This window comes from Botrytis cinerea, chromosome 5, assembly GCF_000143535.2.
Source record: "Botrytis cinerea B05.10 chromosome 5, complete sequence".
Lineage (NCBI taxonomy): Eukaryota > Fungi > Ascomycota > Leotiomycetes > Helotiales > Sclerotiniaceae > Botrytis > Botrytis cinerea.
The window spans coordinates 2,002,400-2,029,819 of record NC_037314.1 but is presented as its reverse complement, the minus strand read 5'-3'; the positions used below and the strand labels follow the sequence as shown (position 1 = coordinate 2,029,819).

Genomic DNA, 27,420 nt, shown 5'->3' with positions numbered 1-27,420 from the left:
GAAAATTCACTGAAGCGAACCTTCCCATAATGAAATCAGTAATCATATTTCTTTGCGCCTCGCCAGACTAATTCACCTTCGTTCCTTCTCTTCCTTCCACCGTCCTTTCGACATCTCTCTCTCTCTCTCTTTTTTGTGTCTTTGATGGCATATTGATAGAAAAAATATGTTACGACAAGCTGCAAAGAAAGGTGTGACGGAGCTCGCCCAATATCCCAAGCCAGGTGAAAAGCTTCATGGATTTACCCTCTTGAGATCCAAACATGTTCAAGAACTTGAGTTGACAGCACTTCATTTGAAGCATGACAAGACGGGCGCAGATTATTTACATGTTGCCAGAGAAGATAAGAATAATGTCTTCTCTATCGGATTCAAAACAAATCCTCCGGATGATACTGGAGTTCCTCATATATTAGAACATACAACGTTATGCGGAAGCAAAAAGTAAATTGTCTTCCTTTCTGTTATTATCCATATTACATTGGATTGCGCTGAATAGTTTGTAGGTATCCCATTCGTGACCCTTTCTTCAAAATGCTGCCCAGAACATTGTCAAATTTCATGAATGCATTCACTGCCTCTTCTCACACATTCTATCCTTTCGCCACCACCAATGAACAAGATTTCAAAAACCTCATGTCTGTTTACCTTGATGCAACCCTGCATCCACTATTGAAACAGAGCGACTTTACACAAGAGGGGTGGAGAATAGGGCCCGAGAACCCACGAGTGGCAATCGAGGGAGACACTGCCAAACCTGAAGATAGCAAGTTGGTATTCAAAGGTGTTGTGTACAATGAGATGAAGGGACAAATGTCGGACGCTGGATATCTTTACTACATCAGGTTTCAAGACCACATTTTCCCTGCCATCAACAACTCTGGAGGTGATCCACAGAAGATCACCGAGTTGACATATGAGCAATTAAAGAACTTCCACGCCGAGCATTACCATCCAAGTAATGCTAAAGTTTTTACATACGGCGATATGCCTTTGGCAGATCATCTTGTAGAGGTCAATGCTCAACTCAGTGCTTTCGAGCGCATTAATGGAGATATGGAAGTACTAAAGCCTATCGATTTATCATCTGGTCCACAGGATATCACTGTTCCAGGGCCTATCGACCCATTGGTGGATGCAGACATGCAGTTTAAAACCTCAACTTCTTGGCTGGTAGGTGATGCTACGGATGTTTTAGAGACTTTCTCTCTTTCAATAATGTTTGCTCTACTCATGGACGGATATGGATCTCCGCTCTACAGAAATTTGATTGAAGCTGGCTTGGGAACCGAATGGAGTCCAAACAGTGGCTATGATCCTTCTGGAAAAGTCGGAATATTCTCTGTTGGTCTAACCGGCGTTAAAGAAGCGGACGTACCGAAAGTCAAAGAAGCAATTCACAAGACATTCCAAGAAGCACATAAAAATGGATTTGAGAAATCAAAAATCGATGGCTACCTACATCAATTGGAGTTGAGCTTGAAGCATAAAACTGCCAAGTTCGGCATGTCATTAATGCAAAGAATTAAGCCTAAGTGGTTTGAGGGCGTTGATCCCTTTGAGGCGCTAGCTTGGAATGATACTGTTGCTGCATTTCAAAAGGAGTTTGAGAAGGGTGGTTATTTAGAGGGGTTGTTGGAGAAGTATTTACTAAATGACAATACACTCACTTTCACAATGGCTCCCTCGACAACTTATGGAGATGGGCTTGTAGCAGAAGAAGCCACACGTCTCGCAAAGAAGATTGCAGAGGTTACTGAGAAGGCTGGCGGTGAAGCTGAAGCTCGTGCGCAGTTGGAAAAGAGGGAATTGGAGCTTTTGGAAGAGCAAGGAAAATCCAACACTCAAGATCTCAGTTGTCTCCCTACTGTTCACGTTAAGGACATCCCAAGACAAGACGAGAAAATAGAATTAAGGGATTCCAAGGTTGACAATGTCAATGTGCAATGGCGAGAAGCACCCACAAACGGACTGACCTACTTCAGAGCCATCAACACTTTCGAAAATCTCCCCGAGGAACTGCGAGCATACATTCCATTATTCACAGATGCTATAATGCGTCTTGGGACAAAGGACATGACTATGGAGCAGTTAGAAGACTTGATGAAGCTTAAGACTGGAGGAATTGGTGTTGGCTATCATGCCTCCTCGTCCCCCACAGATTTCAAGTCGGCATCCGAGGGCTTGAGCTTTTCTGGGACTGCTTTAGATCGAAACGTACCTGAGATGTTTGGGTTATTGCAAAAGCTAGTTCTTGAAACTGATTTTGATAGCCCTGATGCCGAAGTTCGCATCCGTCAGCTTTTGCAGGGTTCGGCAGACGGTGCAGTTAACAACATCGCTTCATCTGGGCATGCGTTTGCTAGAGGATATGCTGAAGCTGGCGTAACACAATACGGGCGTTTGAAGGAACAAGTAGGAGGATTATCTCAAATCAAGCTCACCACCTCACTTGCCTCGAGACCCGAGGCCGAAGGACTGGCCGATGTTATTGATAAACTCAAGACAATTCAGCGACTCGCATTTTCTGGATCTTCTACTTTCAGGGCTGCCCTCACCTGTGGTAGTGAAAGTGTCACAAACAACGAAGCCGCGCTTCAACAATTTCTATCATCAATCCCAAGATCTGAATTGCCATCTCGACACGTTTCTCCTCCGGATTTCACAAGAAACACCAAGACGTTCTTTCCCTTGCCATATCAAGTATACTATGGTGGTCTTGCTCTCCCGACGGTATCTTATACCTCTCCTGCTGGAGCACCTCTTCAAATCCTCTCTCAGCTCTTGACTCATAAACATTTGCATCATGAAATTAGAGAAAAGGGTGGAGCTTATGGCGGAGGAGCTTACTCGCGGGGACTTGACGGCATCTTTGGATTCTACTCTTATCGTGATCCAAATCCTCTCAATACAATGTCGATCATGCGCAACGCTGGTAAATGGGCAGTTCAAAAGGAATGGACCGAACGCGATCTCGAAGAAGCCAAATTATCTGTATTTCAAAGTGTCGATGCACCTCAATCGGTCAGTCAAGAGGGCATGACAAGGTTTGTATCTGGAGTATCGGAAGAGATGGTTCAAGAGCGACGTGAGCGTTTATTGGACGTGACTAAAGAGCAAGTCCAAACTGTTGCGCAAAAATACCTCGTTGATGCATTAGAAAATGGCCAAGGTAACATGGTTTTCCTCGGAGAGCAAAAGCCATGGGTAGATGGAACTTGGGAAACAAAGAATTTGGGACTCGCCCAAGCGCAACCTGAGGTCATGGATGAGGAAGATGTGAAGGACGCCGCTTTCGGATCATAGAACCTGCAGCTCTGTAACTTACTGTATTCCACTCAACTGCATATACTGGCGTTTGGGATGTACGATATTAATGATTGAATGGTATGTATGATAGGTAAAGACCAAGATCAGCGATGTCCATGACAGGTATCTGATTAGCATGTAATGAGCAATGACATATAACCTTTCGACATCATGACTCTTACGAATGTATCAAGTCAATATTTTGAAGATGCACCTTGGTAGGCATGTTATTCCCTCATTTCTTTGATTTTCATTTGTTTCTTGGCGCTACGAACAGATTATCACGTCTGCAGTCCTTTTTCGATGGCTGTTAGATCACAAGTCACGTCTTCCTCTGAGAAGACTAGCGCAATAGCAACATTTAGTGCATAACCAGGCAATTATGTCGTGAGTTTTCGCTTTATGGTTCCATCTTATTTCAGAGCTGTGGTCCCGGAGACATGGGATGGCGGACTAAAGATGTGAGGACATACCTAGGCTGTGTATCGTAGAAAGTAGATGAGGGGAGGTTATTGACCAGGTACCTGATAGGTTTTGGGTTATGTGTGTGTGGTATTACATGAGGGATATTTGGCATTTTGGAAGTTTGTTGGCGGTTCATGAAGGGGTCACAGAGGGGTCAAAAAAATGTTGGAGGTGAATGTTTACAGTCATACTACAACCACCGAAGCACACTAAAACTTATTGAGCATGTAACTCTTCAAGTGTCCGCAGTGTAACAGATTCGACTAAAACGATATAAAGTACCGATAGTTGATCTGGGGCATCTCGGAAGTTCATAGCCGTTCACATGGTGGTAGATGGTGTGGACAGTATTTTTAGTAACGATAGTCTATATATCACAGATTTGCTTTTACAATGCCAAGTAGTTAACCGATATGCACATAAAATAGCCTAATCCGAGACATATATTGCTGACCGACTCGAGTCTTTTGTTATCTTACGCTCGCTAACGTAGGCACTCGAAGTATTTGGTCATTTTATTATTGTTGGAATTGACACCCACGGCCCGCTCCACGCAGCCCACGAATAACAAGAGCGAGTCATGGAAAACATTGGGGAATTTATAACTGTATTACCAAGTAGTCAAGTGTGTGCTCTTGTACGTCATCCAGTCAAAATACTCAAATTTCCAAGACGTGCCTGAAGATCGCGGTAAAAATTGGGATTTGGGCACAATGGTAGAACTCCATCGATACCTAGCTTCGTCTAATACCTCCTTCGCATTCATCCTAAATCGAAGATGTACAGGATATCGAGGAATTAAATGAGATGTAAATTGAATGCTATAGACGTGTACCTCATCTCGATGCAAATATGCATGTGTACATGTAATAATAAGTTGGGGTTGAAAGTTTGGGGTTGGGAAAACGAGAGAATTGGGAGAAGTGAGGTATTTTTCATTGGAAAGGAGTGGGTCGGCTAAAAGTTTTAGTCTAATACAAATTTTTAAACAGCCAAATCTAAGGTCAAGCGTCAAGCTCACCCGCGAAAAAGCTCCAAAGAAGCCAGTCTAGCCACCAACCTCCATTACCTACTCAATACATAACAGAGAGTGGAACATACTGGCCACTTGCTGTGCTGAATCCTATCCATTTGTTTCCTTCCATCATCTTCAATCAACCAGAACACCTGCACGATATAGTCTTTGTCTGGACTATACTGAGAAAATTCTTTCCGGGTGAGTAAATAATCGAATTCCTTGCCCCGCCGATGAAAAATCTGTTCTTCCGTAGAGCAATGCTTTTATCGTCTTTCATCGCATCTGTCCTGTCATCTTCCCATGATCCGAGGACCAGAGCTATGTTCGAGAGCCTTACGCATGCCACTCAGACATGAAGATGCGGCATTTCAAGACGCTGTTGCTAATGCCTCACTCGCAGATCTTCTAACCTCGAAGAACCTAAAATCACTCTCGACTGCCTTTGGTCTAATCAAAGGCGAAACATCCAGCACGGCTCCAACGGCCGCGATACTAGTTTCTGATCAAGATTACTCCGAACGTCCTAACCGGCACATCATCAACACCACACCACCTCCTTTTGCTGCACTTTAAACAGCTTGAGCGTTTGTTTTACGAGTTGTTTAACAACACCCCGTCTTCGTCCGAAACTCCTCAGCTGCCGCATAGGACGAGTTTAAAGGGCCTTCCTCTCGCAGAGGAAGAGTCGAGCCGACCTCGCCAGATCAGCACAGGATCTGATCGTTATAGACCACCTTAATATACTCTTGGGCTTTCAAAGTACAAGTATGTTTAATCACCCACTGGCATTTCTTGGCCACATTTTGACACTTTCTTGGCCATACTGACATTTACTAGTAAACAAATCACAACTATACAGAACAATCCTTGGTTAAATACGAGGATATGTCACCTTCCGCCATTATTACCTACGAAAACAATAACAATCTTGATAGTATTGAATCATACTATCCCAAAGATTCTTATATTGAAGTCAATGGCGTGAATACCGCAAAAACTATAATTGGAAATGCTTTAAAGCAAAGGGTGGAAAATATTGATAACGATGTCTGCGAGGCAGACGACGAAGATGCGTTCTTCGTCGCTGATCTAGGCGAGGTTTATAGACAGCATATGAGGTGGAAGAAGAATCTACCCAGAGTCAAGCCGTTCTATGGTCAGTCTTTTTCATACCTGCTCACGTGTCGGATTCAAATTTTCTAACTTCAGAACAGCGGTCAAATGCAATCCAGACCCACAAGTCATTCGTCTCTTGGCAGAACTTGGCACAGGATTCGATTGTGCTTCCAAGGGCGAGATAGAGCAGGTCCTCAAGGCTGGCATCGACCCTACTCGGATTATTTATGCTCAGCCATGCAAGACGAACTCCTACGTTCGATATGCTGAGAAGAATGGAGTGAAGCAAATGACATTCGATAACAGCGATGAGTTGTATAAGATTAAGAAGTTGTTCCCAGGAGCTGAGCTATTTCTCCGCATTTCTACTGATGACTCTTCGAGCTTGTGCCGATTGAGCTTGAAATTTGGAGCAGCAATGGATGCAACAAACAATCTTCTTGCTCTAGCCAGAGAACTCGACCTTAATGTTGTTGGCGTTAGCTTTCATGTAGGATCTGGTGCCTCTGACCCTCTTGCATTCAGGAAGGCAGTTCAGGATGCTCACACTGTCTTCGAACAAGCTCGAAATTTTGGCTACTATATGCATACCCTCGACGTCGGTGGCGGTTTCTGTACCGAGACATTTGAAGTAATGGCTTCGGTACTTAGTGATGCCCTCGAGGAATACATGCCAAAAAATATCAAGATTATTGGAGAGCCTGGACGCTACTATGTCGCCAATGCTTTTACGCTCGCTTGTAATGTCATTGCACGTCGAACTGTTGAAGATCCAGAGTCATTGGAAAAGAGTTACATGCTGTACCTGAATGATGGCCTATACGGCAATTTCTCCAGCATCATGTTCGATCATCAAAATCCAATCGCTCAAGTCCTTCAAACTGGCAATCGCTCTTACTTTAACACTTTAGAAAGTTGCGCAACTCTTGAAGGCACCGAGTATTCAATCTGGGGTCCAACTTGCGATGGTATTGATCGTATCTCTGCAAGCATTCGCTTCAATCACAATCTTGACGTTGGAGACTGGCTCTATTTTGAGAGCATGGGTGCATACACCAAGTGTTCTGCAACAAGATTCAACGGCTTCACAGACAGCCATGACGTTATCTATGTTTCTAGCGAGCCAGGGGTCAATGCCCTACTTGAAATGTAAAAACTTTAGGGCAGTCACAATCTTTTGGTACATGGTTATGAATGATAATTGGTGGTAAAGAAGAAGAAGAAGGGGGGTGGTGTAGGTTAGCGTTGTATGCGTTGCATGTTTCTTGCTTGACTAGATTTCCTTGGATATGAGAGATTCATTGATCACAATCTTTTGTTTTTTTCGTATCAAAAAAAAGAACGAAGTCATTGTCTATATCGCTCTTTTCTAAGTTTATATACAAATACAGAGATGTTCATAGAATTTGATCTACTTGTTGCAATGAGTGAATTTGATAGTACCTTTCTTAAAGCTGGTTGGTCACATGATACACCCCTGTACCGTCCGATTTGATGTGATGAGATGAGGTCATGCACGGCCCCTTCTTTATCTTTCAAGGTTATCTCTCACGGTGAACTTCCTTCCAGCTTCCATCAAACCCCTCAACATTGGGAAGACAATAAACTTCTAACATCAAAACCCGTCTTTATTGTGCTATCTTCCAATTCAGAGAGAGGTAACAAATATTGTCGATGGTAACCGCCCGGACCCTTTTGCTCTGGCATTCCCAACTCAGCCAAGCTAAATTCTAGACTACTAACAATCCTCCTCAAGCACCGAAACCCTGATACATCCCGATAGGAGTACATACAACATGGCGTCAGAAAAAGATATGAGGGAATATCTCCTCCCTTCAGATACTCCTCCAAGAAATCAACGACGCCGTTATAGAGATCACCTGACATTCCTTCCACTTCTTGCCTCGGCCCTCTTCCTCACAATGGTGATCACCTATTTCTCATCCCAATCCATCCATCGCTATAGGGAATCTCAGCTCACAGCTGGATCTCTCCATCAATGCGCTTGGTCATACCTGGAAAAATATGAGGAGCTTCTAGATGTGAAACCGATTGCTCGAGAGGAGTTTCTGGAGAGACAAAAGGTTTTGGCGGGGGTGTTGGGCGAGGATGGGGTAGATGCGTTTATTGCGGAGCCGTCGGCTTCCACGGAGTATTTTGGGAATGTTTCGAGCGCGTTTGAACTTTCTGAGAGGCCGTTTTTGGTTATTTTGGATCGGGAGGGGGGAGCGACGTTGCTGGTGCCGAAGTTTGAAAGCGGGAGGATAGGGGCTTTGGATATGGTTTTTGAGGAGGAGAAAAAGAGAATTGTGGAGTGGAGAGAAGAAGAAAATCCTTATGAGGTGTTGCGTAGAGAGATGGGGTTGAAGAAGGTGGTGTTGGATGAACATGTTCGGTTTATGGTGGCGGCGGGATTGCAGGATGTGGGGGTGGATGTGCAACTTATGAGTTTGGAAATGAAAGAATTGAGAGCTGTAAAGAGTGAGACGGAACTGGATATCTTGAGGGGAGTAAATGAGTTTACGGTACAACTGGTGAGGAGCTTGCAGAAATGTATCAAGGTGGGCATGAGTCAGGAAAGTATTGTGGAAGCTGCCGAGGGGCTTTTTACACAAGCGGGTGTTGGGGCTGGGTTTTGGTCGATAATTCTTTTTGGCGAACAGGCTGCCAATCCGCACGGGGGTGGTAAGGGACGTGTTCTCAGGGATGGAGAATTTGTGCTGGTGGATATAGGGACTTCGTTGCACGGGTACGGGAGTGATGTGACTCGCACTATTCTCCCATCGACATCTACGGTTGACAAAGAATTAATGAATATGTGGCATTTGGTATACGATGCACAGACAGCGGCGATCGAGAAGATGAATATCAACGAGACGTGTTCGGTTGTTGATGAGACGGCCAGGAATGTCATTAAAGCGAAGGGGTATGGAGAGTTTTTCACACATCGGTTGGGTCATGGATTAGGGTTGGAAATGCACGAACATCCATATCTCAATGGGGTCAATGGGGAAAAATTGAAGAAAGGAGAAGTAGTTACCAATGAACCCGTACGTTTACTTATTTTCTTTCTTTCCCCCTTTTCTCTCCGTCACAATTGCCCTCCCTCAAAACAGAAATACAAAACTAACTTGACGATAAAAAAGGGAATCTACATAACCTCCTCCCAAGCTACCAAACTCGGCAAAAAAGTCGGCTTCGGTGTAAGAATCGAAGACGCGGTTTTGGTCACTGAGAAAGGAGGTAGAGTGATGACGGGATCGCGTGCAAAATCCCCCTATGAACCTTGAGGTATTGAGATTAGAAGAAAAAACGTGCAATAGAAAGTAGGGGACTTTGGAAGGAAACTTTGATGTGTGTGAGGATGATGGTGTATCAATTATTTATGTAAGATGGATTGTAAATGCGAGTTTAGATAAATCATGATAGACTGTAAGGGAAGAAAATGGGGTTTATACTCTAAAGGATAAAAGTATATTTTAGACTTTAAATCTTTGCATTTTTTTTCCCCTTTCAGATGTTGTGATCGAATTTGAATGGAAATGAAATATTGAGGAGATGGAGATTTCTAGCTTGAATGTTTCATTTTACAGTAAATCTTCTTGTAGGTGATTGAATGATATATTCACTGAGAGTCAGCCATTCATTTTGGGACATCTTGAGATCATTGAGGCGCTTGCATACATGCAGCACTCTCATCCCGATATATTAGATCAGGTGTGCAATTCCAAGTTTCGGGTAGCGGGCTCGCTTCTACATGTGAGTAGATGGGTACCAAACGAACGTTAACTATTATTCTTATCATGCAAGTATGATCGGCCTGAGTTCAATTCACAATTTGTATACACATCAGCTATAATTTTGGGTACGAGACGAGAATGAAATCATGTAGTATATTGCCATATTTTTCACCCATTAATCTGTATATCTCCATCCGGCATGCGTATATCTTTGTATTAGCATGAGTTCCTTTTTCGCCAGAAGTCCATAAAGAAAAATTGGGTATATTGTAGTTCCTCCATATTCCGTCCTCTCCCAAATTCGACCTTTGAACTCCACCCCCTGAAATACGTAGCCCAGAACGCCATAGTTTGAAAGTCGTGACCTGTTTACCATCCAATATCTATCAGTAACCTCTAGATCTTCTAGATCAACACATTTATGCTGTGCAAGATGGAATGCAAGAGGAAGACTCATAAGATATGAGTTCAGATCAATTAAGGTTGGCGAGGAGACATGAGCTGGTATTGCTGAATTTGATGAATTGCGGATTGTCCAGCGCGTTCCGAGGACTTTCGTTCCATACTTTCGCCGGCAGGTTTGTCAAGCTTAGGTCTGGGATCTTCAAGCTCGGGCTGGTCAACCTTAGGCTCAGCAAGCTCGGGCTTAGCAAGCTCGGGTTCAGTAAACTTTGGTTCAAGAAGCCTGGGTTCAAGAACCGCGAGTGCAAAAAGCTCAGGTTTAAAGAACTCAGATACATAAGGCTCAGGTTCATTTGGTGCTTTATCTTGAACAACGTCCTGCAATTCTGGTATGGTTTTATGTGCATCAGCAACCACGGCCGCATCTTCAGAACTTTGAGGTTCGGAATCTTGATCGTTGCTTTCTGGAGAAATACTAGCTCGTTTTCTTGGAACAGTCTCGATCTCTCCGCCAATTTTCCTCTTCCGATCGGCGGCGATTGCAGCAATGTGTGCTTTCGTGGCTTGAAATTCCGCTTCCTTCTTTTCCTCGAGAGCCTTCTTTGCGTCGTGCTGTTTTTGCAAATCTCTAGCCATATTGAGTCTCTCGTACTCCTTTAAGAAATCTGGCCCTATTTTCCATTGTTTATCATTGGCACATTCATTCTCGGTTAGATGTGGTGCCCAATGTAGAGGTCTCTCAGCAGCGCGTCGCCAGAATTCCGCAGATTGAGAGCTGACGACTTGACTATGATCATTGTAAATAATGTCTGACAGTGCCTTATAGAACGCAGCCGCTTCCGATTCCAGACCCAAAACGCGAAGAGAGCGAAGGATTCTGCTGATTCTCAAATGGTTATGATCTCTCCTGATAAGCCAGTTGGAACATCTTTCATAGAAATTGGAGGATTTGATTATCTGTGAGAAAATGTTAGGTATTTGTAACAAGCCATGATTGCCGAATTGATGTAAAACTTACAACAGGCAACCCATTTTTGTCCAAATCATCAGCGAACTTGAATCCATAGAAATCCAACATTTTAACCAAAGAGCTCCTGAGATTGCCTTGTAATTCAGGGGAAGAACTGAATGCATGAAACGCATTGAAGACATTCTCATCGACTAAAGGTGCGCCTGAAAACATAGACTCTTCTGGAAGAGGGAACAGCCATTGGATGTAGTCGTGTATATCCTCTAACTTCTCATAGTCCCAAGACATAATGTACGAAAGTATTCGTCCTGCGTTGTCCTCCGCCTTGTTTAGATAGAAAGCTACAAGATGGCTCTCAAGATCAGGTAGCTCGACAAAATGCCCGAGAATAGACATACTGCTTGCCATACTGCTTGACCTATCTCTATCGTTGAGTGGTGGTGTTGTAATTCGTGGGGGTGTCTTGCGTTGCTTGCGCGTTGTGCGTTGCACTCTATGTAAGTAGTAGGTAGGAATAGATTCTCCTATTGCATTCGAAGTTGTGTATTTTCCAAAAGACTCTTCAAATGATTACGCATTGTTTGAAACATTGCTTAAAATTGGGTGCATGAATTTGAATTTGGATGTTACGGGAAAAATCCATGACGAGTGAGGCTGAGGTAAGCAGGCTGCGTAGACCTGGGCAATATGAGCCAATTGCATATTGTACTTATAATCCAAGCGTTGCGATCATCTGCAAGGCTAAGTAGCCGCTGGTCAATCATAGAGCGTCTACATGAACTGGCTTTTTAAGTTCAAAATAGACTCGGATGTTATTGCCCAGCGAGCCAGTGAGCCAGTGAGCCAGCGAGATTTATCCTGCTGGAGATACAAGTATGGACAGCCAATGATATTGGAAGATCTCAAAGTCAACCCAAGAGTCCAAGACATGGCAAGACACATGAGTGGAGGGGTAAAATCTTCCGTCGGCCCTCATTCTCATTCCGCGTTGGATTCATGCTGCATCCATTCTGCATCCATTCTGCGTCCATGCTGCATGTAAGCCATAGCCGTTGGAGCATTTCCGGCTTTTCATTTATATCTTCACGGTGATATCCATGGCCAATGAATATGGGGAGACTGCCGCCACCACCCCCCATATGTCATCACGCACAGCAACACCCCAGACATTCCTTATCTCGGCACATGTTGTATTGGCCTTATCAACACCCACACACACATGTTGAATTTCCTTCCTTTCCCACAGCTTCAAATGTCGTGACACTCACACTCTTTCAATGATATCTAGGTTCTTGGGTGATTCGAGTGAGCACGAGATGCTCAGACGTCTTGTTACCCCCAAAAGTCTCAGATAGCAGCGAGGAGATCAATTGGACGTTACAACGTCCTGATGTCGTTATTACCATGCCTCATCACAACACTTCCTATGCCTACACGAGTATCTGCCAGCTATTCTTTATCGGGCAGGTAATGCACGTCGTATTAACTCCTTCCTTTACTGTCTTCCCTCATGCAGGTGCGTTGAGATAGAGATATTGCATCTGATCAGTGCTGCAAATTACCTATCATACTAGTCGAATCTTAGCAAGAATGGTGTCAATAACCCTGTTGACCACCCCTGAATACATATGTAGCCTTGCATGCAGCCTTGCAGTACGTTACTTGCCAAGTTCTTAGCACTCTAGGAAGAGAGCTCTGTACCGATATTCGCAGTTGTTCACCAGACATGGTAGGTGATAAGGAAGCTCCCATAGCTATTTTCATAGTTCCATAAGAACTTGAGCTCTCCCCAAGTGGTTGAGAACTCAAGTGAATTCTCTTTTTGCTCACATCATGCATTTCTCACTTATTGTTGCATACGGTCTCTTGACTGGAGTGATTGCCGCTCCAGCTCCTCAGAAAAGACATGTTGTCCATGAGCGAAGAGATCAGGCACCTCGCAATTGGCGTAGAGAGAATCCATTGCACCCGGATTCAAGCCTCCCAATGCGATTTGCCATCACCCAAAACAACCTGCACAATGCCGAAGCATACTTGATGGATGTTTCCAATCCATCTTCTCCAAACTTTGGCAACCACTGGAGTGCGAAGAAGGTCGCTGAAACCTTTGCCCCAAGTGCCGAATCCCTCAGAGCAGTAACCCAATGGCTTGCAGAGTATGGAATTAAAAGCGATCGCGTAAAGCAATCGCAAAGTCTCAATTGGATTCATGCCAATGTTACTGTTGCAGAAGCAGAGTCTCTTCTCAACACCAAGTACTACGTAAGTCCAACTACGTCTTTGACTTGCTTCTACCAGTGTTCAACTTTATTTATTTATATTATCACAATTCTCTTTGTTCACCCATAGCTCTGGTTTTCATCTCCTCCGAAAAACATTGTTCGGTAGACAATCGCTGATTCTCTAGCTTGTAGTCTTATACACATGCGGAAAGTGGCCAAACCGCCGCTGCTTGTGACGACTACAGCGTTCCTGAAAACGTTCGCAAACATATTGATTTTATTACACCAACACTTCACTTCGATGCAAAGGTTGTACCTCAAAAGGAGAAGCGAGACTTGAGTGCTCGTCAGAAAGATCAGCTTGCTAGAAGAGAGATCGGTGAAAGCCACAGAGTGGGATCACCAAATGATCCCTCATTGCCCAAGCAAGGCAAAATTGTTTCCACTACAACACACGCTAAACTAAAAACTTCGGCGTTGACAACTTGCAATACACACATCACACCTGAGTGTCTTCAGGCTTTATATGAGCTTCCAACAGATGCTCCTTTTGCGGAAGGAAGTGAGTATGCCCCTTCGCCGATGGCATCAGATTTAACCATTTATAGATTCATATGGAATTGTCGAATATACGCCACAAGCATATCTCCCTGGGGGTAAGTGTTGCTTTCCATTTATTATTTCGTATATTGACAAAGAGTATAGATTTGGATCTATTCTTTGGTAACTTCTCTCCTGCACTTGTCGGGTCCAGACCCGTCTTCGATTCCATAGATGGAGGTGTCCTTCAGACAATCGAGGAGTCCTTCAACTACAACGGAGAATCAGTAAGTTGATTCTGACACCCATGCATCTATTGCCAATCTAATTGAGTCCAGGACTTAGATCTCGAATACGGAATGGCCCTTGTATACCCTCAAGAGGTAACATTATATCAAACTGGAGACATTGCGCAGGGAGCTTCATTCAACAACTTTCTCGATGCTATCGACGGTGATTATTGTACAACAGATGGCGGTGACGATCCAGATTACGATGCAGTATACCCTGATCCATATGGTAACAGCAGCTACTATTACCAAGGACCCGCGAACTGTGGTGGATTCGCTGCTACCAACGTCATTTCCACATCCTATGGTTATGATGAGACTGATCTTTCTCCCGCCTATGAGATACGTCAATGTAATGAATATCTTAAGCTAGGTCTTCAAGGTGTCACCGTCTTGTATTCTTCTGGTGATTACGGTGTTGCGGGCAATGGAGGCGTATGTGGCTCTGGTAACTGTATGTCATCCCATCTTATTTTTATTTTATTTTATTTTTTTGAGAATCTCATACTGACACAATTGTGACAGCATTTAACCCTTCGTTCCCTGCCTCATGTCCATATATTACAGCTGTCGGAGCTACCCAAGTCAAGCCAAACGCCACTGTTACCCAACCAGAAGAGGCTGCTGAGTCCGTCAGTAAGTACATCCATTTCTTAATTGGTCTGATAATCCTCTTAACGTTTACTAATCACAATTTTCTAGTCTATTCCGGTGGAGGATTCTCCAACGTCTTCTCAACTCCCGAATACCAAACTGATGCCTTGGCAACCTACTGTAAGTAAACCCAGTCTCTGAATACCACAGCAGTCTCAACCCTATCCACATATATCACCTTATTACCCTCAAACCCCACACTAACCGCCCTCAAGTTGCCGAGCATCTCCCAAGTTACACCTCCGCCCAATACAACAACTCCCAAGTGACCCGCGGCTTCCCAGACATCTCCGCCAACGGCGTAAACTATGTTGTTGCTGTCGACGGCGTGTTCTCTCTCGTCTATGGCACTTCTGCTTCTGCTCCCGTTGTTGGCGCCATCTTTACCTTAATCAACGCCGAGCGTATAAATGCTGGCAAGGCCCCTGTTGGCTTCGTTAATCCGGTGTTGTATGCCAATCCAGATGTATTGAATGACATCACAAGTGGAGGGAATCAAGGATGCGGCACTCCTGGTTTCACGGCAGTTGGGGGATGGGATCCCGTTACCGGTTAGTGTTCTTGTCTTGTCTTCCCCTTCTCTATATTACTCAGGTGCTTTGGGCACTGTTCAATCGAGAAGAGTATGAGATCTAATGCTTCTACAATGGTATACTAACGCCCATAAAACAGGACTCGGAACACCCAACTACCCTAAGCTTCTTGAACTCTACCTCTCACTTCCTTAGAGGACGCGCATTCGCGTACAGAGGTATATATATCATCGACAACCCAGACGACATGGACTAGCAGAAAGTCATTCGGAAAATGGGATTTTGAAACCCGGAATTGTTGAGATGAATATTGTCTATAGTTTGAAGAAAAATAGGATATGGGCAATGCAGGCTGAATATGCCTGTTTTATTTGACGATCTTTGAAGATTATGCGCATGTATCCTACGAGTAATACATGTATTATATACAATACATATAGACACAATATATATAATGTCAAGAGAATCATTAGTATACCATACCATTTAATTTGCATCAAAACATTCTAATGATGCGAATTAAGAACATTGCCAATCTAGTTCTAATTCAAATTGTCTTGCATCTGACCCGGTGTTTGGTCACAACACCCTAATGTTCCCCATGCTCCCTCGTTGAGAGCTCCCTAAAGTACCCGCCTAATAATTAACTCCTCTCCACTATCAACCTGGCTGAACACCCCGAGGTTACTGTAGGTCGACTCATCGAGTGCTGACTTTTGTGTGACTGACTAAACAGGAAAACTCACTAGGATATATGCATTTGTTAGAGGGTCTACGGGTAACAGACGATGGAAGATAAAGTAACGAATGGCGGGGGTTAAGAGGGAACCTGCTTGGTGGCAGTTGGGGCAAACTACAAGATTGAGTGAAAGGAAATGGCATGGAGTACAAAGGAAACTGCAAGAGGATTATGCACAAATACACTGGACCATGGTCTGAGATCGATGTATTTTTTGCAATGCGTTTGATTAGATTTTATGACATGCTTCATTTATTACGACGAAGCTTCATATCACAGCGAAAATATCAATCCTCTGCAAAGATAATCTGAGATTGTCATGCCACAACCAGAGACTCATTTCATTGAGAGCGGAATAACGATCAAGTCCACTCCTTTTGAACGCACAGGGCTTTCCCTCTCAAACCATGACACATGAACGGTAATCGAGTATCTTTCCCTCATAAGTGCTTTCAAATTTTACCCCCAAGGAATACAGTTCATTGCGGAAACATCTTAATTATTTTTTGTTGGGTAGTGTGACATTTACCATTGCTCGGTACCGGAAGCAGCCCACTCTTGTCCAGCGGCAGCTGGTGCAGCAGCCCAGTCAGATGGCTCAGCAGCATCCCATGAAGCTCCACCAGCGGCAGCAGTGTTGCTAGCAGCAGTGAATGCACCAGCAGTAGCACCAGAGACCTCCCAGTCACCAGCACCTGCGAATCCTTGGTCAACAGCAGCGGCACCGACCTATGAAATTGGGTTAGTGATTGATCTTTCGAGAACGATCGAGAATGTATAACATACCTCATCAGCACCTGGAGCCTTGGCCTCCTCAATGGCCTCCTTGTTCTCCTCAGCTTCTGGGTCACGGTAGAAGTACAAATCAACCATGGTATCCCACTCAGCCTCACGGGAAGCGATGGAACCACGGAGACGGAGGACCTCACGGGCCAACATCCACCAAACCAAACCAATGGAGTGACGACCCTTGTTGTTGGTTGGGATAGCTACATCGACGAACTCGGTTGGGGAATCGGTGTCGCAAAGGGCGATAACTGGGATGTTAACGTAGGAAGCCTCCTTGATAGCTTGAGCATCGGTACGTGGGTCGGTAACAATGATGAGGCGGGGTTCCTTGAAGGATCGGGTGATGTAATTGGTGAAGTTACCAGGGGTGAAACGACCAGCGATGGCAACGGCACCAGTGTGGGCGGCGAACTTCAAGACGGCACGTTGACCGTAAGGACGAGCAGAGATAACACAGATATCAGCTGGGTTGTCGATGGCTGCGATGATACGGGCAGCAAGGACGATCTTCTCCCTGTAAAAATATACTCGTTAGATCCAAAATTTCTTGACTGGCGCATTCAAAAGTTGTCCTATTCAAACATACCAGGTCTTGCCAATGTTAATAACATTGATTCCATCTGGGCGAGTCTTCCAGAGGTATGGCTCCATGTGAACTTGCAAGTTCTTGGCTCCCAAATGGCATTGAGCGGCCAAAAGCTGCTCAATATCCTGGGAGGTAGGATTGAAAATCGCGGGGAGTTGAGAAGGTGCCATCTTTGCGATTTGATGTGGTTGTCGAATTTGGTCAAACCTTTGGAAGATGGTTGTCGAAAGTTGTCGATTTGCAGAGGACGAAGAATAATTTTGCGATAGTGCGAGATAAAAGTATGCGAAACCCTAATCAAGATTAACAACTGACCCTTGTAGTTAATGCCATAAATATAAGGCGACAAATATCAATCCCCGCCAACCCGTATTGGGATTAGCTCGGAAATTTATCCAGATGGGACTTTGAGGGGAGCAAAGTACTGGGCTGGTGGAATAATGAGTTGATTCGATTAAACACACTTACAATGCCTCCTCGAATATCTATCATTTCGCGATTGAGTGGAACCTCTTGTAAGACCAAAATACCGAGAAACCCATGAGTCAATTTATCTAATTTTAACAATAGTATGTTTTCGCCCCATCTCAAGTTCATCAACATGCTCTTTCTCAACTACAACTGCAGCCAATGCGGCTACATTTGCTCAGCGAAGAGCGCATAAAGACCCTTACGCATTAGCTCAATCTAGGCAGAGAAAGCAGTCGAATTTGGAAAGGCAGGCCGTGTTAAAGAAGGAGCGAGAATCATCGTTGGGGGATCCAGTACGGGGAGTGTCGACACCATTCCTAGAATCTCTCGATAGCGTTGGAGGATCCACAGTCAAACTCGACGCAAATACAATCAAAGGGCCGGGAGAGGACGTGAAGATAAAGAACGCCGACAATGTTCTTTTGAATCACTTCTTGACCCCAATTGAACTTCAAGGTGCCATTCAACACTCATACTACCTTACAGAGCCTCTGTTGGCCGAGAATCGGGATTTAGCAGATGTGCACGCAGAGGAGCAGGCAAAGAAGCAGCACGAGGAGGCTCATGCGAATGCGGCCGCGGCATTGGCTCGTATCGTAAGCTTAGAAAACGCAAGTTCGAAGGATAAGACCAGAGCGAATATCGTAAGGTGCATAAATACATTCGGACGCCACCAGACGGATGGAGTATTGAGGCCCAGGGCACCTACGCGCGATGCTATTGAAGGCGCTGATTTGCCAGAGAAGACACCAAGAGCTGGGCCTGACACCGGCAGTTCTGAGGTTCAGATTGCGATTTTGACTACAAAAATCAGGGTCTTGGCGAATCAACTCGAATCAAAGCGGGGAAATAAGGATAAAGTCAACAAGAGAAATTTGCGTTTGTTGGTCCACAGGAGGCAGAAGCTGCTAAATTATTTAAGGAAAAAGGAGCGGGGAAGTGATAGGTGGGAGAATTTGGTTGCAACCTTGGGCTTGACAGAGGGTACATGGAAAGGGGAGATCAGTCTGTAAATAATATCAAAATGTATATCACCACGCCCAAAGGATACATCCTGAAAGGTATAAAAGTTTGTCTTGCAATTTTGAAATCAGTATCCGTAATCTCCCTACGCCAGCTCGCCAACTAGAACAGTACAAAGACCCAACAGCCAACTGTTAGGTTTAAAGAAAAGACTATTAGTAACATATTTACCCCCATACTAAAATACACTGATGTAGTTGCCGATTCGTTCTTTTTGGTTTTGTGCTATACACTCGGCGATCCAGGTGATGTTGCGGATTTCCTATGAATGTCAGTATCCATCCGTTAGCAGTGCACGAAGATTACACATACCTGTTCCCTCAATTTAACCCATGCATAGACAATAGCAAACGTGAATTGTCTTGTGAATGCACCCTTGGAGATTTCCATTTCCTTTTGGTAAAACAGATCTTCTAAACTTTTTTCATTACCACCAGCTCCCCCACTCATGTTGCCCGCTCCGGTGGTGCTTTGTCCCAACCCAGTGGCATCAAAATAACCCTTGTAATCACTAACTCCCTCCACCGCAAGTCTGACACCTTCTATATCCTCTGCTCTTGAAAGTAAGATTGTTCCTGATGGAGAAAGACGCCCAAAGCTTGGGTATAGCTTTTGGCGGTCTTTCTTTGATAGCTCTGTGCCAAAAGAGTTGAGGGTAATGTTGATAGCTCTCCTGTCGGCTTCGAATTCAAGCATCTCAGACATGACTTCGGCTGTCGGAGTGTTGGCCATCTCTGGGTCGGTATTGACAAAGTTGTAGAAGTCCTCGAGGTAATTTTTGTACAACGTATTGCGAACAATCTCAATGTTGAGCTCATCCAAATCTTGGTGACTCAAACTTCCCTTGAAGTAGGGCGCTAATGGGGTTTCAATCAAAACACTGTTGTATAACTCTTCTATGTTTGTAGCCACACACAAGACGGGCATAGTCTCGAACCAACCAAGAGGGTGGCATCTTTCAAGTAGTTCTCGGGTATCTCTTTCATGGAGAGTGCCGGTAATCAAAAGGGCTACATTATCGATCATGTATCCATACGTCAGGTAGTCCATAAACTTTGCAAGTGAACCAACCGCGTTTGCTCGTAGGTATCGAAATTCGGAGATGAGTTTGTCGGTCGTTTTGGCAGCAAGGGTAGATGTTGAAGGATTGGGTGGAAGTGATGCTAGGAAATCGCCATACGCTGGCCCAAGTTGAAGCTTAAGATCTAGCCCCTCGTTAATAAATGTCTCTGATACACAGAAGAAACTTATTTACCATCGATAGTCTCGCATTGGATCAAATTATTATAGTTCTGGCCAGTCAAGAGTCCGTTGCGATAACCTCTGACGATACCCTCGATATAGCTACGAAAGTATTAGTTGTTGATATTATAAGTCGCAGTCTGAAATCTTACCCATTCTGAACATTGAAAAATAGCCCTTCCATGATGTTTCGTTGTCTGCGAGCGCGATCTATTGTCGTTGCTAGAGGTTTGTCTGGACCAGTTGAGTTGCCTTCGCAAGAGCTACTTGCATGGATTGCGAGTGGGTTCATTGAAGTTGGTTACTTATCACCTGACCTGGCCACTAAGCCACGGTGGGCACCCCTGTTTGGCTCGAGATTCTCATTAGCGTCTGCCACTATTTTTTGCTTGAACAAAAAATTATTCCTTGCGAAAAACCTCAAGCTTCAGAATTTTGGACGCCCATTGAACAACATCACAACGAAGAGACTTGGATTATTTCTTCACAATGGCGCCTTTATTTATTCTTACGGAGACGGCGGCTGGATTGGTCTTATTCAAGGCCGACAAAAAGCTCTTGAAGAAGGACGATGTTGCTTCAGAAATTGAGACCGCAGAGGGTATCAATGGATTGTGAGTGCAATTGATCCAACATCGCACATTTCCAATTGAGATACAGACTTCTAACATGTTCAATTACACGTATTAGATTGAAGCTCAAGCAGTTCCAAAAGTTCGATAGTGCCGCGACAGCTTTGGAGGAGGTTGCTTCGTTGGTCGAGGGAAAGGTTTCACCTATGCTTGCATCACTGCTCGATACCTTGAAAGATGAGAAGAAGGCATCTTTGGCAGTCGCCGACCCTAAATTGGGTCAAGCTATCAACAAACTTCCAGGTTTGACTCTGACACCAATTTCCGACTCGAAAACAAATGACATTTTCCGTGGAATCCGCGATCACCTCCCCTCTTTGATCCCAGGTCTCCTTCCCGAACACATCTCCACCATGTCACTCGGTCTGTCGCATTCTTTGTCGCGCCACAAGCTGAAGTTTTCTCCCGATAAGGTTGATACTATGATTGTACAAGCTATTTCGTTGTTGGACGATCTGGACAAGGAACTAAACACATACGCTATGAGAGTCAAGGAATGGTACGGATGGCATTTCCCAGAAATGGGCAAGATTGTTAACGACAACTTGGCCTATGCTAGAGTCATCCTGAAGGTCGGTATGCGCGTCAACACTTCCAGCACCGACCTTGCAGATATTCTCCCAGAAGAAATCGAAACTGCCATTAAAGCTGCTGCTGAAGTTAGTATGGGTACTGAAATCACCCAAGAAGATTTGGATAACATTAAGCTTTTGGCTGAGCAAGTTGTTGGCTTTACCGAATACCGTCAACAATTGTCAAGCTACTTGTCTGCTCGTATGCAAGCAATTGCCCCCAACTTGACTGAGTTGGTTGGTGATTTGGTTGGTGCTCGATTGATCGCCCACGCTGGATCTCTCATGAACCTCGCAAAGAGCCCTGCCAGTACTATCCAAATTCTTGGTGCTGAGAAGGCTCTATTCAGAGCTCTCAAGACAAAACATGACACACCAAAGTACGGTCTTATCTACCATGCTTCATTGGTTGGTCAAGCTACCGGTAAGAACAAGGGAAAGATCGCCCGTATGTTGGCTGCTAAGGCAGCCATTGGTCTCCGCGTCGATGCTTTGTCAGACTGGAGTGCACAAGGTGAAGGCAAGGGTGACGATGTTGATGATGAGGAGAGATCTGCATTGGGTGTCACTTCACGTGCCAAGATTGAGCGTCACCTTCGAGGACTTGAAGGAAAGCCCCTTCTTCCTCGAGGTGTTGCTGTTGGACCAAATGGCAAGGCAACTTCAGCTCCTGGTAAATGGGAAGTTAAGGAAGCCCGCAAATACAACGCAGATGCAGATGGACTTGCTGGAGATGAACCAGCTGCCGCCGTTCCTATTAGAGAGAAGAAGAACAAGAAGTAAGTTAAAATGCTTATGCTCACATATCACGTTCAAAGCTAACTATTTTAGACTCATTGAAGAAGTCGCTGAGGAATCTGGTTCCGATTCTTCTGATGACAGTGATGCTTCTGAGAAGAAACCAAAGAAGGGAGATAAGGAAGCCAAAAAGGCCGAGAAGGCTGCAAAGAAAGCTGAGAAGGCCGCCAAGAAAGCCGCAAAGGAAGCTAAGAAGGCTGCAAAGGCTGAGAAGGAAGCGAAAAAGAGTGATGCACCAGAAGTCAACGGCAGCAAGAAGAGAAAGTCAGAGGATGATGGTGAAAAGTCTGAGAAAAAGAAGAAGAAGAAGAGCAAGGATTGATTGATTGGACGTAACTCTTCTTTCAGTTCTGTATCATAATGCTTCGGATATCATGAGTCTGGGCGTATAGGGTTGCTTGTTTATAAATTGGCGTAGGGACGGCAGTGTCAGGGTATTGTCTTTAGGCTTAGATGCTTTTGCATAACACATATTTTGCATTGACAAAATAGTCAGCACTTTCAATAAAAGCTTTGTTCAAAATAATCACTGCAATTAACCTACCATCTGGTCCAAGAAAATAGTTTTGTGTTCCCTGTTTGTCTACCAGTATCTACAGAAGAAACAAATGCCACCATACTACTACTTTACATAGAAATAAGATAAGCTTTAAGTACAATAATTACAATAGTGTTGTAGTCATGATCCCAAGGTGTCACAGAATTCAAACAAGATACAATGCTGTGTCATTTTTTCCTGATCTCACAAATTGGCTGGTGTTGAAGAGGGACCGATAATTAGCCGAACAAATACCAGAATATCGCAAGCTAGCTGCAAGAGCTTCCTTTTCATAATCTCATAAACAACATGGCAGGCCTCAAACTTAAAAAAAGAGCTCGCTCCCGATCTCCTGAACGCGACACCGATAAAACTTACCGCAAACGATCGCGATCGCCCAGAAGAGATAGAAAGAGATCACCTATTCGAGAACGTGAGCGCGAGCGTGAGCGCGAACCGGAACGAAGAAGGCCTTCGCCTCCAAGAGCTGCTGCAGATGATGATTTAGACATAGCTGGAAAGTTTGGTTCTTCTTCTACTGCTAAGGTGCAAAAGAAAGATGAAGAGAAATCAAAAGATATTGAGCAGCCAGAGGAGGAAGATACACTCGATATAGCCAGCAAATTCGGCGCATCTGCGTTTTCGAAATACAAAGCTTCTTCTGCCTCTTCCTCCAAATCCAAAAATCAGACTACAGATTCTATGTCTGCTCCTGTTAGAACTCCTGCAGCTTCGATATCTACACCCGTCACTGCTTCGGCGGCGCCATCAAATGAACCCATGATTATTGTTCATGTTAATGATCGGTTAGGAACGAAAGCTGCCATTCCGTGCTTGGCAAGTGATCCAATTAAACTTTTTAAAGCGCAGGTAGCGGCGAGGATTGGCAGACAACCGCATGAAATTATGTTGAAGAGACAGGGAGAGCGGCCGTTCAAGGACAAACTGACGCTGGAGGATTATGGGGTGGGTAATGGGGTGCAAATTGACCTAGAAATTGATACTGGGGAGTGAGCGGGACATGGGGGGGGGATGATTTGCGGCCAATTTGATAGATTTTGAGTATGCAGAGCTGGTCTATAGGTCTGACTCTGCTGATGGGGAATCATCGTTTGTATCAAAGTACCTACCAGGTAGGTAGACTTTAGATCTGGCAAATTCGGAGAAGCTCACGGGGACCGGAATGGCTTGCAGATCCGCCACGTATGCATTCGTAAAAAAAAACAGACAATGAGAAGGGTAAATTAGCATTGATATATGTTACTCTCTGCCACTAATGAAAATTTAAGTCATACCAAACCATCAATTCTACATCTACAATTTTACAAAATCCAATCTTTGACTTTCAGCCTCGTCTGGGTCCAAAAAAAAAATCCTTATCGATAAGCCTCGTCTTCCCAAACCAATTTCCCATCACAACACACAATATGCATTGAGTAACTCTCAATCTTCTACTCTCCAAACCCTCTCAGCTATTCTCCAAAGATCAATCGATGCATTAACCATGCTTACCTGTCCCCCCACCCTCTATATCCGGCGCCCATCCCCAACAACAATCGAATACACCGTCAGCACCCGCCCACCTCTCGCCCGCCCCCTTCGCATTCTCCTTATCCTTACACACATCATCCGAGTGGTGCTCGCCCTCGCCATTCTCCTCCTCCTATACACCTACTACCTGACTCTTCTCCCACCCCCGAGTATCCTCTCCTCACTCACCATCCCCCCCTCCATCCTCCTTCGCCTCCAAGCCCTCAGCACTCTCCTCTCACCTCTACTCCTGATCTCTATTTCCATAGCTCTCCTCCTCTTCCTCACCCTTCGCCCTCACACTTCGGAGTCCCTACTTATCCTCCGCCATCTCGGTCTCCAAATCTCAAGTTCCCCGAAAACATACCTGAGTACCACGAAAACGAGATTTATCCCCAGTCAAAAGATTCAAGATATCTACATTAACGAGGTGTTTTCAAATTTCGAGGTGCGCTATGTGTTAGTGGTTGTTGTGGAGGGAGAGGGAGAGTTGGTAGTTGTCTTCGAGAGGTTGTTACCTGGGAGAGCGGTGCTGGAGAGAGTTTGGAGGGGAGGGAGAAGAGGGTTGTTTGGAGGGGAGGAGAGGGGTGGTGCGAATGGGGATGCGAATGGAGGCGTTAATGGAGGCGTTGGAGCAAAAGAGATTCTGTCATAAAAAGAAGTCTTGCTGTTGGCACTGATCTTGGGAATGTGGTATGAAAGCATATTCCAATGCGTGTGTGGATGGCATGCTTGGGGTAATGTGTATGAGATGAGCGGGCGTGTGAGCTATTTACATGGCACCTACCGACTCCTTGACTTCTGCGCTAAGAGAGTTGATGTATAACGTAGGGAAGGAAAGGTCTTGTTAGCCTTGCATTACAGAGGAAGTACTGAGAACAGGAGGATGGCAGAGCGTACCTACCAACTCCTAGTCGAGAAACGGGGAGGTTAGCAGGAGACTTGATTATGTCATTAGCTTGATAAGGACATTTGAATTAGGGTCGATTCTCAACCCCTAGTCCGTAGAAGGACATGCAAATGGGCAGGTGGGGTGTCAGGCGGGAAGAAGACGCACGATATGTCTCAGAGGCAAAAGGGACCCATATCTACCCCTCTCAGACTACTCTATTGCCTATACCTATTCAGGTCACAGTTTACACATATCAACCACTCACACGGAAGCATTCGCATATATTTGAAGAGTCCTTGTATTTGCCAACTCCATGTTCATCTCCAGTCCAGTTCTAACTCCAGTAGCCACCCAAAATTACCTGATAGACCCACGCCATTTCATTTTGCCTTACAAAAATCCCACCCACCCCTCATGCATGTACTCAAACCAACCTCGCACGCCCATGAAAAATACAGTCCAATCATTCTACAAACAAGCCCTCCACCAGAATACCAAGGTCTCAGTCTCACACCATTTCATACCATCTCATTCCAACCACACCATATACAGCTCCACAGCTGCAGAACCTGGTTCCCAGGGGCCCGCAGAACCATGCACAAACGGGAACTACTGCAGCCCTGGCGTCTCTTTTACCAGCTGCAAGCACTAAAGAGCATGTTCAACCAGCGCTGCTCCATCCCCGCACTGGGAGCAAGCGCTCCACCCAATCATAATCGTCGTTACTTCGTTAGAAAATGCCTTGGAGTTCCGCTTCGCGTGAAAATAAAAGCAGCGCAGACAATAATTCATGGGTTGCGGGTAACAGAACAGTACCAAGGAAAAGAAAAAGGGGACTTTTTTTTGTAAGCGACGGATACAAGTAGAAAATAAGCAATTTGGAAGAATTTGCTTTTAGTATTCTGGAGATGGGTAACGCTCGCGTGCTTGTGCGTATTCTTTGGGGTGTCGTTTTGAGACTTTGGTTTTCATGGCTCTGGAATGTTGTTAGATATGAGATTTGGTGGAATAACAATAGAAAAATTGACTCACCCCATTCGATGTTGAGTCCACTCTAAATTCGCCTTCACCTCCTTAGCATCTTGATAACCTTCTTGCAATCTCGCTCTAGTTCTCGCGAGACGTTGTTGTGCCAATGCTTGCAAATCCATGACTTCTCTATGCTTTGCGTTCAACAAACCAGATCTGATGGGAATGTCAGTGGATGAAAATTGAAGGTAAGTGTTTAGGACTTGATTCTCACGTTTGTGCTTGAACTGCTAGAGTGCGATCTAAAGGAAGTGGATCAAATGCGCCAGAAAATCGATCTTGCATATATTCTTGCAAATCGACACCATTGGCGGAAGCGTTGCTGTCATATTCACCACTCGCGCTCCCAGCATAACTACTGGAGGTAGCAGAGTAAGTGGAATTTCCATATGCAGGCGTCATGCCTGAACCTGTAGTGACAGATTCTGGAGCTTCTGGTGGCGAGACACCATAAGTTGTGTTTTGCGGAGTGTAATAGGAAACTTGTTGAGATTTTGTAGGAACGGGAATGGGAAGGGAGGTGGTTTGGTAGTAGCTTGCTTGGTAGGCCATGATGTAATAGCGTATAATTAGAGTGAAGTTAAATTTTTGTAAACGACAACAAAGAACTTCAGACGAATGAATTTTTTTCGATATGAATTGCTGTAGGAAAGATGCAATTGTAATATCTTGATGGTGATATGATACAATGGTCAAGCACAGACAATAATGTAAGGGTCAATGAGTATGAGACGTCTTGTTTGTTAGACAAAGTAAAGTTGTTTGTATGAAGCGGTGTAGAGTTGAGATTGGATTTGAGAATGGATTGAAAGGAAGAAGAAAGAGATTCTTTCGAGGAGGGCCTCAAGCTTCCTTTTATACACGGCCAGTTGGCCCAAATCACCTAGAGAGGACTAGCATTGAGGAGGGGGAATAGGAAAATTGTCTTGACCCCGAACTTCCTTACCTACTTATCAATGACCCCGCGTCAAGAAGGACGAGATAGGTTGATCTTTTGCTATCTTGCCCCTTTCCTTGCTAGTCCATTACCATCAGCCTCCTCCAATCCACCCTTTCCATCCTCTCACGTTTGACCCGAGCCCCTCCAGACATGCAGTAGTATTCTCGATGGGGTGACCCTTGGAGATTCTGGCTTACGCAGTCGATGTGGATTGGTCCAAGAATGGAAAATGCCATCGATCAGAGATAGGCCATGTTGCGATTGCATATGCCGAGGGGATTGGATTGGTGGGAAAGAGGAAGCAATGGAAGGGTTGTGGTAGTGGTAGTGGTGGTGGAGGACAAATTCAATCTCTATAATTTTCAAGGAAACGAACTATG

At 44.7% G+C, this 27,420-nt stretch overlaps 12 protein-coding genes across 12 annotated transcripts; 8 read left to right on the top strand and 4 right to left on the bottom strand.

The window, feature by feature from the left end:
• The first annotated feature begins 38 nt into the window (after positions 1-38).
• Bccym1 lies at positions 39-3,501 on the top strand. The gene is made up of 2 exons (XM_024693099.1): positions 39-444; positions 507-3,501. Exons 1-2 carry the CDS (start codon positions 167-169, stop codon positions 3,304-3,306), a joined length of 3,078 nt encoding a protein of 1,025 aa, XP_024548884.1. The 5' UTR covers positions 39-166; the 3' UTR covers positions 3,307-3,501.
• Positions 3,502-4,782: 1,281 nt separating this feature from the next.
• Positions 4,783-7,350, top strand: BCIN_05g05860 (hypothetical protein). The gene is made up of 4 exons (XM_024693098.1): positions 4,783-4,990; positions 5,193-5,557; positions 5,630-5,948; positions 6,007-7,350. The coding sequence occupies exons 3-4, from the start codon at positions 5,678-5,680 to the stop codon at positions 7,059-7,061; spliced, it is 1,326 nt and encodes a 441-aa protein (XP_024548883.1). The 5' UTR covers positions 4,783-4,990; positions 5,193-5,557; positions 5,630-5,677; the 3' UTR covers positions 7,062-7,350.
• Positions 7,351-7,460: 110 nt separating this feature from the next.
• On the top strand, positions 7,461-9,532 carry BCIN_05g05850 (hypothetical protein). The gene is made up of 3 exons (XM_024693097.1): positions 7,461-7,585; positions 7,665-8,958; positions 9,055-9,532. Exons 2-3 carry the CDS (start codon positions 7,705-7,707, stop codon positions 9,196-9,198), a joined length of 1,398 nt encoding a protein of 465 aa, XP_024548882.1. The 5' UTR covers positions 7,461-7,585; positions 7,665-7,704; the 3' UTR covers positions 9,199-9,532.
• A 188-nt stretch (positions 9,533-9,720) lies between these two features.
• BCIN_05g05840 (hypothetical protein) lies at positions 9,721-11,801 on the bottom strand. The gene is made up of 2 exons (XM_001559595.2): positions 11,069-11,801; positions 9,721-11,007 (listed from the first exon to the last, which is right to left on the bottom strand). Exons 1-2 carry the CDS (start codon positions 11,426-11,428, stop codon positions 10,126-10,128), a joined length of 1,242 nt encoding a protein of 413 aa, XP_001559645.2. The 5' UTR covers positions 11,429-11,801; the 3' UTR covers positions 9,721-10,125.
• A 959-nt stretch (positions 11,802-12,760) lies between these two features.
• Positions 12,761-15,739, top strand: BCIN_05g05830 (hypothetical protein). The gene is made up of 9 exons (XM_001559597.2): positions 12,761-13,282; positions 13,435-13,804; positions 13,851-13,898; positions 13,948-14,069; positions 14,121-14,526; positions 14,598-14,708; positions 14,775-14,846; positions 14,942-15,277; positions 15,399-15,739. The coding sequence occupies exons 1-9, from the start codon at positions 12,854-12,856 to the stop codon at positions 15,452-15,454; spliced, it is 1,950 nt and encodes a 649-aa protein (XP_001559647.1). The 5' UTR covers positions 12,761-12,853; the 3' UTR covers positions 15,455-15,739.
• A 465-nt stretch (positions 15,740-16,204) lies between these two features.
• On the bottom strand, positions 16,205-17,645 carry BCIN_05g05820 (hypothetical protein). Its single transcript, XM_001559598.2, has 3 exons — positions 17,374-17,645; positions 16,785-17,301; positions 16,205-16,727 (listed from the first exon to the last, which is right to left on the bottom strand). The coding sequence occupies exons 1-3, from the start codon at positions 17,541-17,543 to the stop codon at positions 16,524-16,526; spliced, it is 891 nt and encodes a 296-aa protein (XP_001559648.1). The 5' UTR covers positions 17,544-17,645; the 3' UTR covers positions 16,205-16,523.
• Positions 17,646-17,799: 154 nt separating this feature from the next.
• BCIN_05g05810 (hypothetical protein) lies at positions 17,800-18,896 on the top strand. The gene is made up of 2 exons (XM_024693096.1): positions 17,800-17,888; positions 17,944-18,896. Exons 1-2 carry the CDS (start codon positions 17,843-17,845, stop codon positions 18,855-18,857), a joined length of 960 nt encoding a protein of 319 aa, XP_024548881.1. The 5' UTR covers positions 17,800-17,842; the 3' UTR covers positions 18,858-18,896.
• A 20-nt stretch (positions 18,897-18,916) lies between these two features.
• Positions 18,917-20,376, bottom strand: Bcvma6. Its single transcript, XM_001559600.2, has 4 exons — positions 20,262-20,376; positions 20,123-20,211; positions 19,180-20,072; positions 18,917-19,129 (listed from the first exon to the last, which is right to left on the bottom strand). Exons 1-4 carry the CDS (start codon positions 20,291-20,293, stop codon positions 19,046-19,048), a joined length of 1,098 nt encoding a protein of 365 aa, XP_001559650.1. The 5' UTR covers positions 20,294-20,376; the 3' UTR covers positions 18,917-19,045.
• Positions 20,377-20,500: 124 nt separating this feature from the next.
• Bcnop58 lies at positions 20,501-22,756 on the top strand. The gene is made up of 3 exons (XM_001559601.2): positions 20,501-20,723; positions 20,800-22,092; positions 22,145-22,756. The coding sequence occupies exons 1-3, from the start codon at positions 20,599-20,601 to the stop codon at positions 22,431-22,433; spliced, it is 1,707 nt and encodes a 568-aa protein (XP_001559651.1). The 5' UTR covers positions 20,501-20,598; the 3' UTR covers positions 22,434-22,756.
• A 157-nt stretch (positions 22,757-22,913) lies between these two features.
• BCIN_05g05780 (hypothetical protein) lies at positions 22,914-23,946 on the top strand. Its single transcript, XM_001559602.2, has one exon. The coding sequence runs from the start codon at positions 22,959-22,961 to the stop codon at positions 23,661-23,663; it is 705 nt and encodes a 234-aa protein (XP_001559652.2). The 5' UTR covers positions 22,914-22,958; the 3' UTR covers positions 23,664-23,946.
• A 43-nt stretch (positions 23,947-23,989) lies between these two features.
• On the top strand, positions 23,990-25,331 carry BCIN_05g05770 (hypothetical protein). The gene has a single exon (XM_001559603.2). It carries the CDS (start codon positions 24,154-24,156, stop codon positions 24,832-24,834), a length of 681 nt encoding a protein of 226 aa, XP_001559653.1. The 5' UTR covers positions 23,990-24,153; the 3' UTR covers positions 24,835-25,331.
• A 26-nt stretch (positions 25,332-25,357) lies between these two features.
• On the bottom strand, positions 25,358-27,416 carry BCIN_05g05760 (hypothetical protein). Its single transcript, XM_001559605.2, has 3 exons — positions 26,315-27,416; positions 26,104-26,256; positions 25,358-26,047 (listed from the first exon to the last, which is right to left on the bottom strand). The coding sequence occupies exons 1-3, from the start codon at positions 26,650-26,652 to the stop codon at positions 25,966-25,968; spliced, it is 573 nt and encodes a 190-aa protein (XP_001559655.1). The 5' UTR covers positions 26,653-27,416; the 3' UTR covers positions 25,358-25,965.
• Between the last annotated feature and the right edge of the window lie 4 nt (positions 27,417-27,420).

Bases quoted from the DNA above. Each gene is read 5' to 3' on its own strand.
- Bccym1 (XM_024693099.1), top strand. From the start codon at position 167: ATGTTACGACAAGCTGCAAAGAAAGGTGTGACGGAGCTCGCCCAATAT. The intron at 445-506 runs GTAAATTGTCTT...AATAGTTTGTAG, and splicing joins ACGTTATGCGGAAGCAAAAA to GTATCCCATTCGTGACCCTT.
- BCIN_05g05860 (XM_024693098.1), top strand. From the start codon at position 5,678: ATGTCACCTTCCGCCATTATTACCTACGAAAACAATAACAATCTTGAT. The intron at 5,949-6,006 runs GTCAGTCTTTTT...ACTTCAGAACAG, and splicing joins CAGAGTCAAGCCGTTCTATG to CGGTCAAATGCAATCCAGAC.
- BCIN_05g05850 (XM_024693097.1), top strand. From the start codon at position 7,705: ATGGCGTCAGAAAAAGATATGAGGGAATATCTCCTCCCTTCAGATACT. The intron at 8,959-9,054 runs GTACGTTTACTT...ACGATAAAAAAG, and splicing joins AAGTAGTTACCAATGAACCC to GGAATCTACATAACCTCCTC.
- BCIN_05g05840 (XM_001559595.2), bottom strand. From the start codon at position 11,428: ATGGCAAGCAGTATGTCTATTCTCGGGCATTTTGTCGAGCTACCTGAT. The intron at 11,008-11,068 runs GTAAGTTTTACA...ATTTTCTCACAG, and splicing joins ACAAAAATGGGTTGCCTGTT to ATAATCAAATCCTCCAATTT.
- BCIN_05g05830 (XM_001559597.2), top strand. From the start codon at position 12,854: ATGCATTTCTCACTTATTGTTGCATACGGTCTCTTGACTGGAGTGATT. The intron at 14,070-14,120 runs GTAAGTTGATTC...AATTGAGTCCAG, and splicing joins TCAACTACAACGGAGAATCA to GACTTAGATCTCGAATACGG. The intron at 14,527-14,597 runs GTATGTCATCCC...CAATTGTGACAG, and splicing joins CGTATGTGGCTCTGGTAACT to CATTTAACCCTTCGTTCCCT.
- BCIN_05g05820 (XM_001559598.2), bottom strand. From the start codon at position 17,543: ATGGCACCTTCTCAACTCCCCGCGATTTTCAATCCTACCTCCCAGGAT. The intron at 17,302-17,373 runs GTATGTTTGAAT...ATATTTTTACAG, and splicing joins ATTAACATTGGCAAGACCTG to GGAGAAGATCGTCCTTGCTG. The intron at 16,728-16,784 runs GTATGTTATACA...CCAATTTCATAG, and splicing joins AGGCTCCAGGTGCTGATGAG to GTCGGTGCCGCTGCTGTTGA.
- BCIN_05g05810 (XM_024693096.1), top strand. From the start codon at position 17,843: ATGCCTCCTCGAATATCTATCATTTCGCGATTGAGTGGAACCTCTT. The intron at 17,889-17,943 runs GTAAGACCAAAA...TTTTAACAATAG, and splicing joins GCGATTGAGTGGAACCTCTT to TATGTTTTCGCCCCATCTCA.
- Bcvma6 (XM_001559600.2), bottom strand. From the start codon at position 20,293: ATGGAAGGGCTATTTTTCAATGTTCAGAATGG. The intron at 20,212-20,261 runs GTAAGATTTCAG...ATACTTTCGTAG, and splicing joins TTTTTCAATGTTCAGAATGG to CTATATCGAGGGTATCGTCA. The intron at 19,130-19,179 runs GTATGTGTAATC...TGACATTCATAG, and splicing joins GGGTTAAATTGAGGGAACAG to GAAATCCGCAACATCACCTG.
- Bcnop58 (XM_001559601.2), top strand. From the start codon at position 20,599: ATGGCGCCTTTATTTATTCTTACGGAGACGGCGGCTGGATTGGTCTTA. The intron at 20,724-20,799 runs GTGAGTGCAATT...TACACGTATTAG, and splicing joins GCAGAGGGTATCAATGGATT to ATTGAAGCTCAAGCAGTTCC. The intron at 22,093-22,144 runs GTAAGTTAAAAT...TAACTATTTTAG, and splicing joins AGAGAGAAGAAGAACAAGAA to ACTCATTGAAGAAGTCGCTG.
- BCIN_05g05780 (XM_001559602.2), top strand. From the start codon at position 22,959: ATGGCAGGCCTCAAACTTAAAAAAAGAGCTCGCTCCCGATCTCCTGAA.
- BCIN_05g05770 (XM_001559603.2), top strand. From the start codon at position 24,154: ATGCTTACCTGTCCCCCCACCCTCTATATCCGGCGCCCATCCCCAACA.
- BCIN_05g05760 (XM_001559605.2), bottom strand. From the start codon at position 26,652: ATGGCCTACCAAGCAAGCTACTACCAAACCACCTCCCTTCCCATTCCC. The intron at 26,257-26,314 runs GTGAGAATCAAG...CATTCCCATCAG, and splicing joins CTAGCAGTTCAAGCACAAAC to ATCTGGTTTGTTGAACGCAA. The intron at 26,048-26,103 runs GTGAGTCAATTT...ACAACATTCCAG, and splicing joins TGGACTCAACATCGAATGGG to AGCCATGAAAACCAAAGTCT.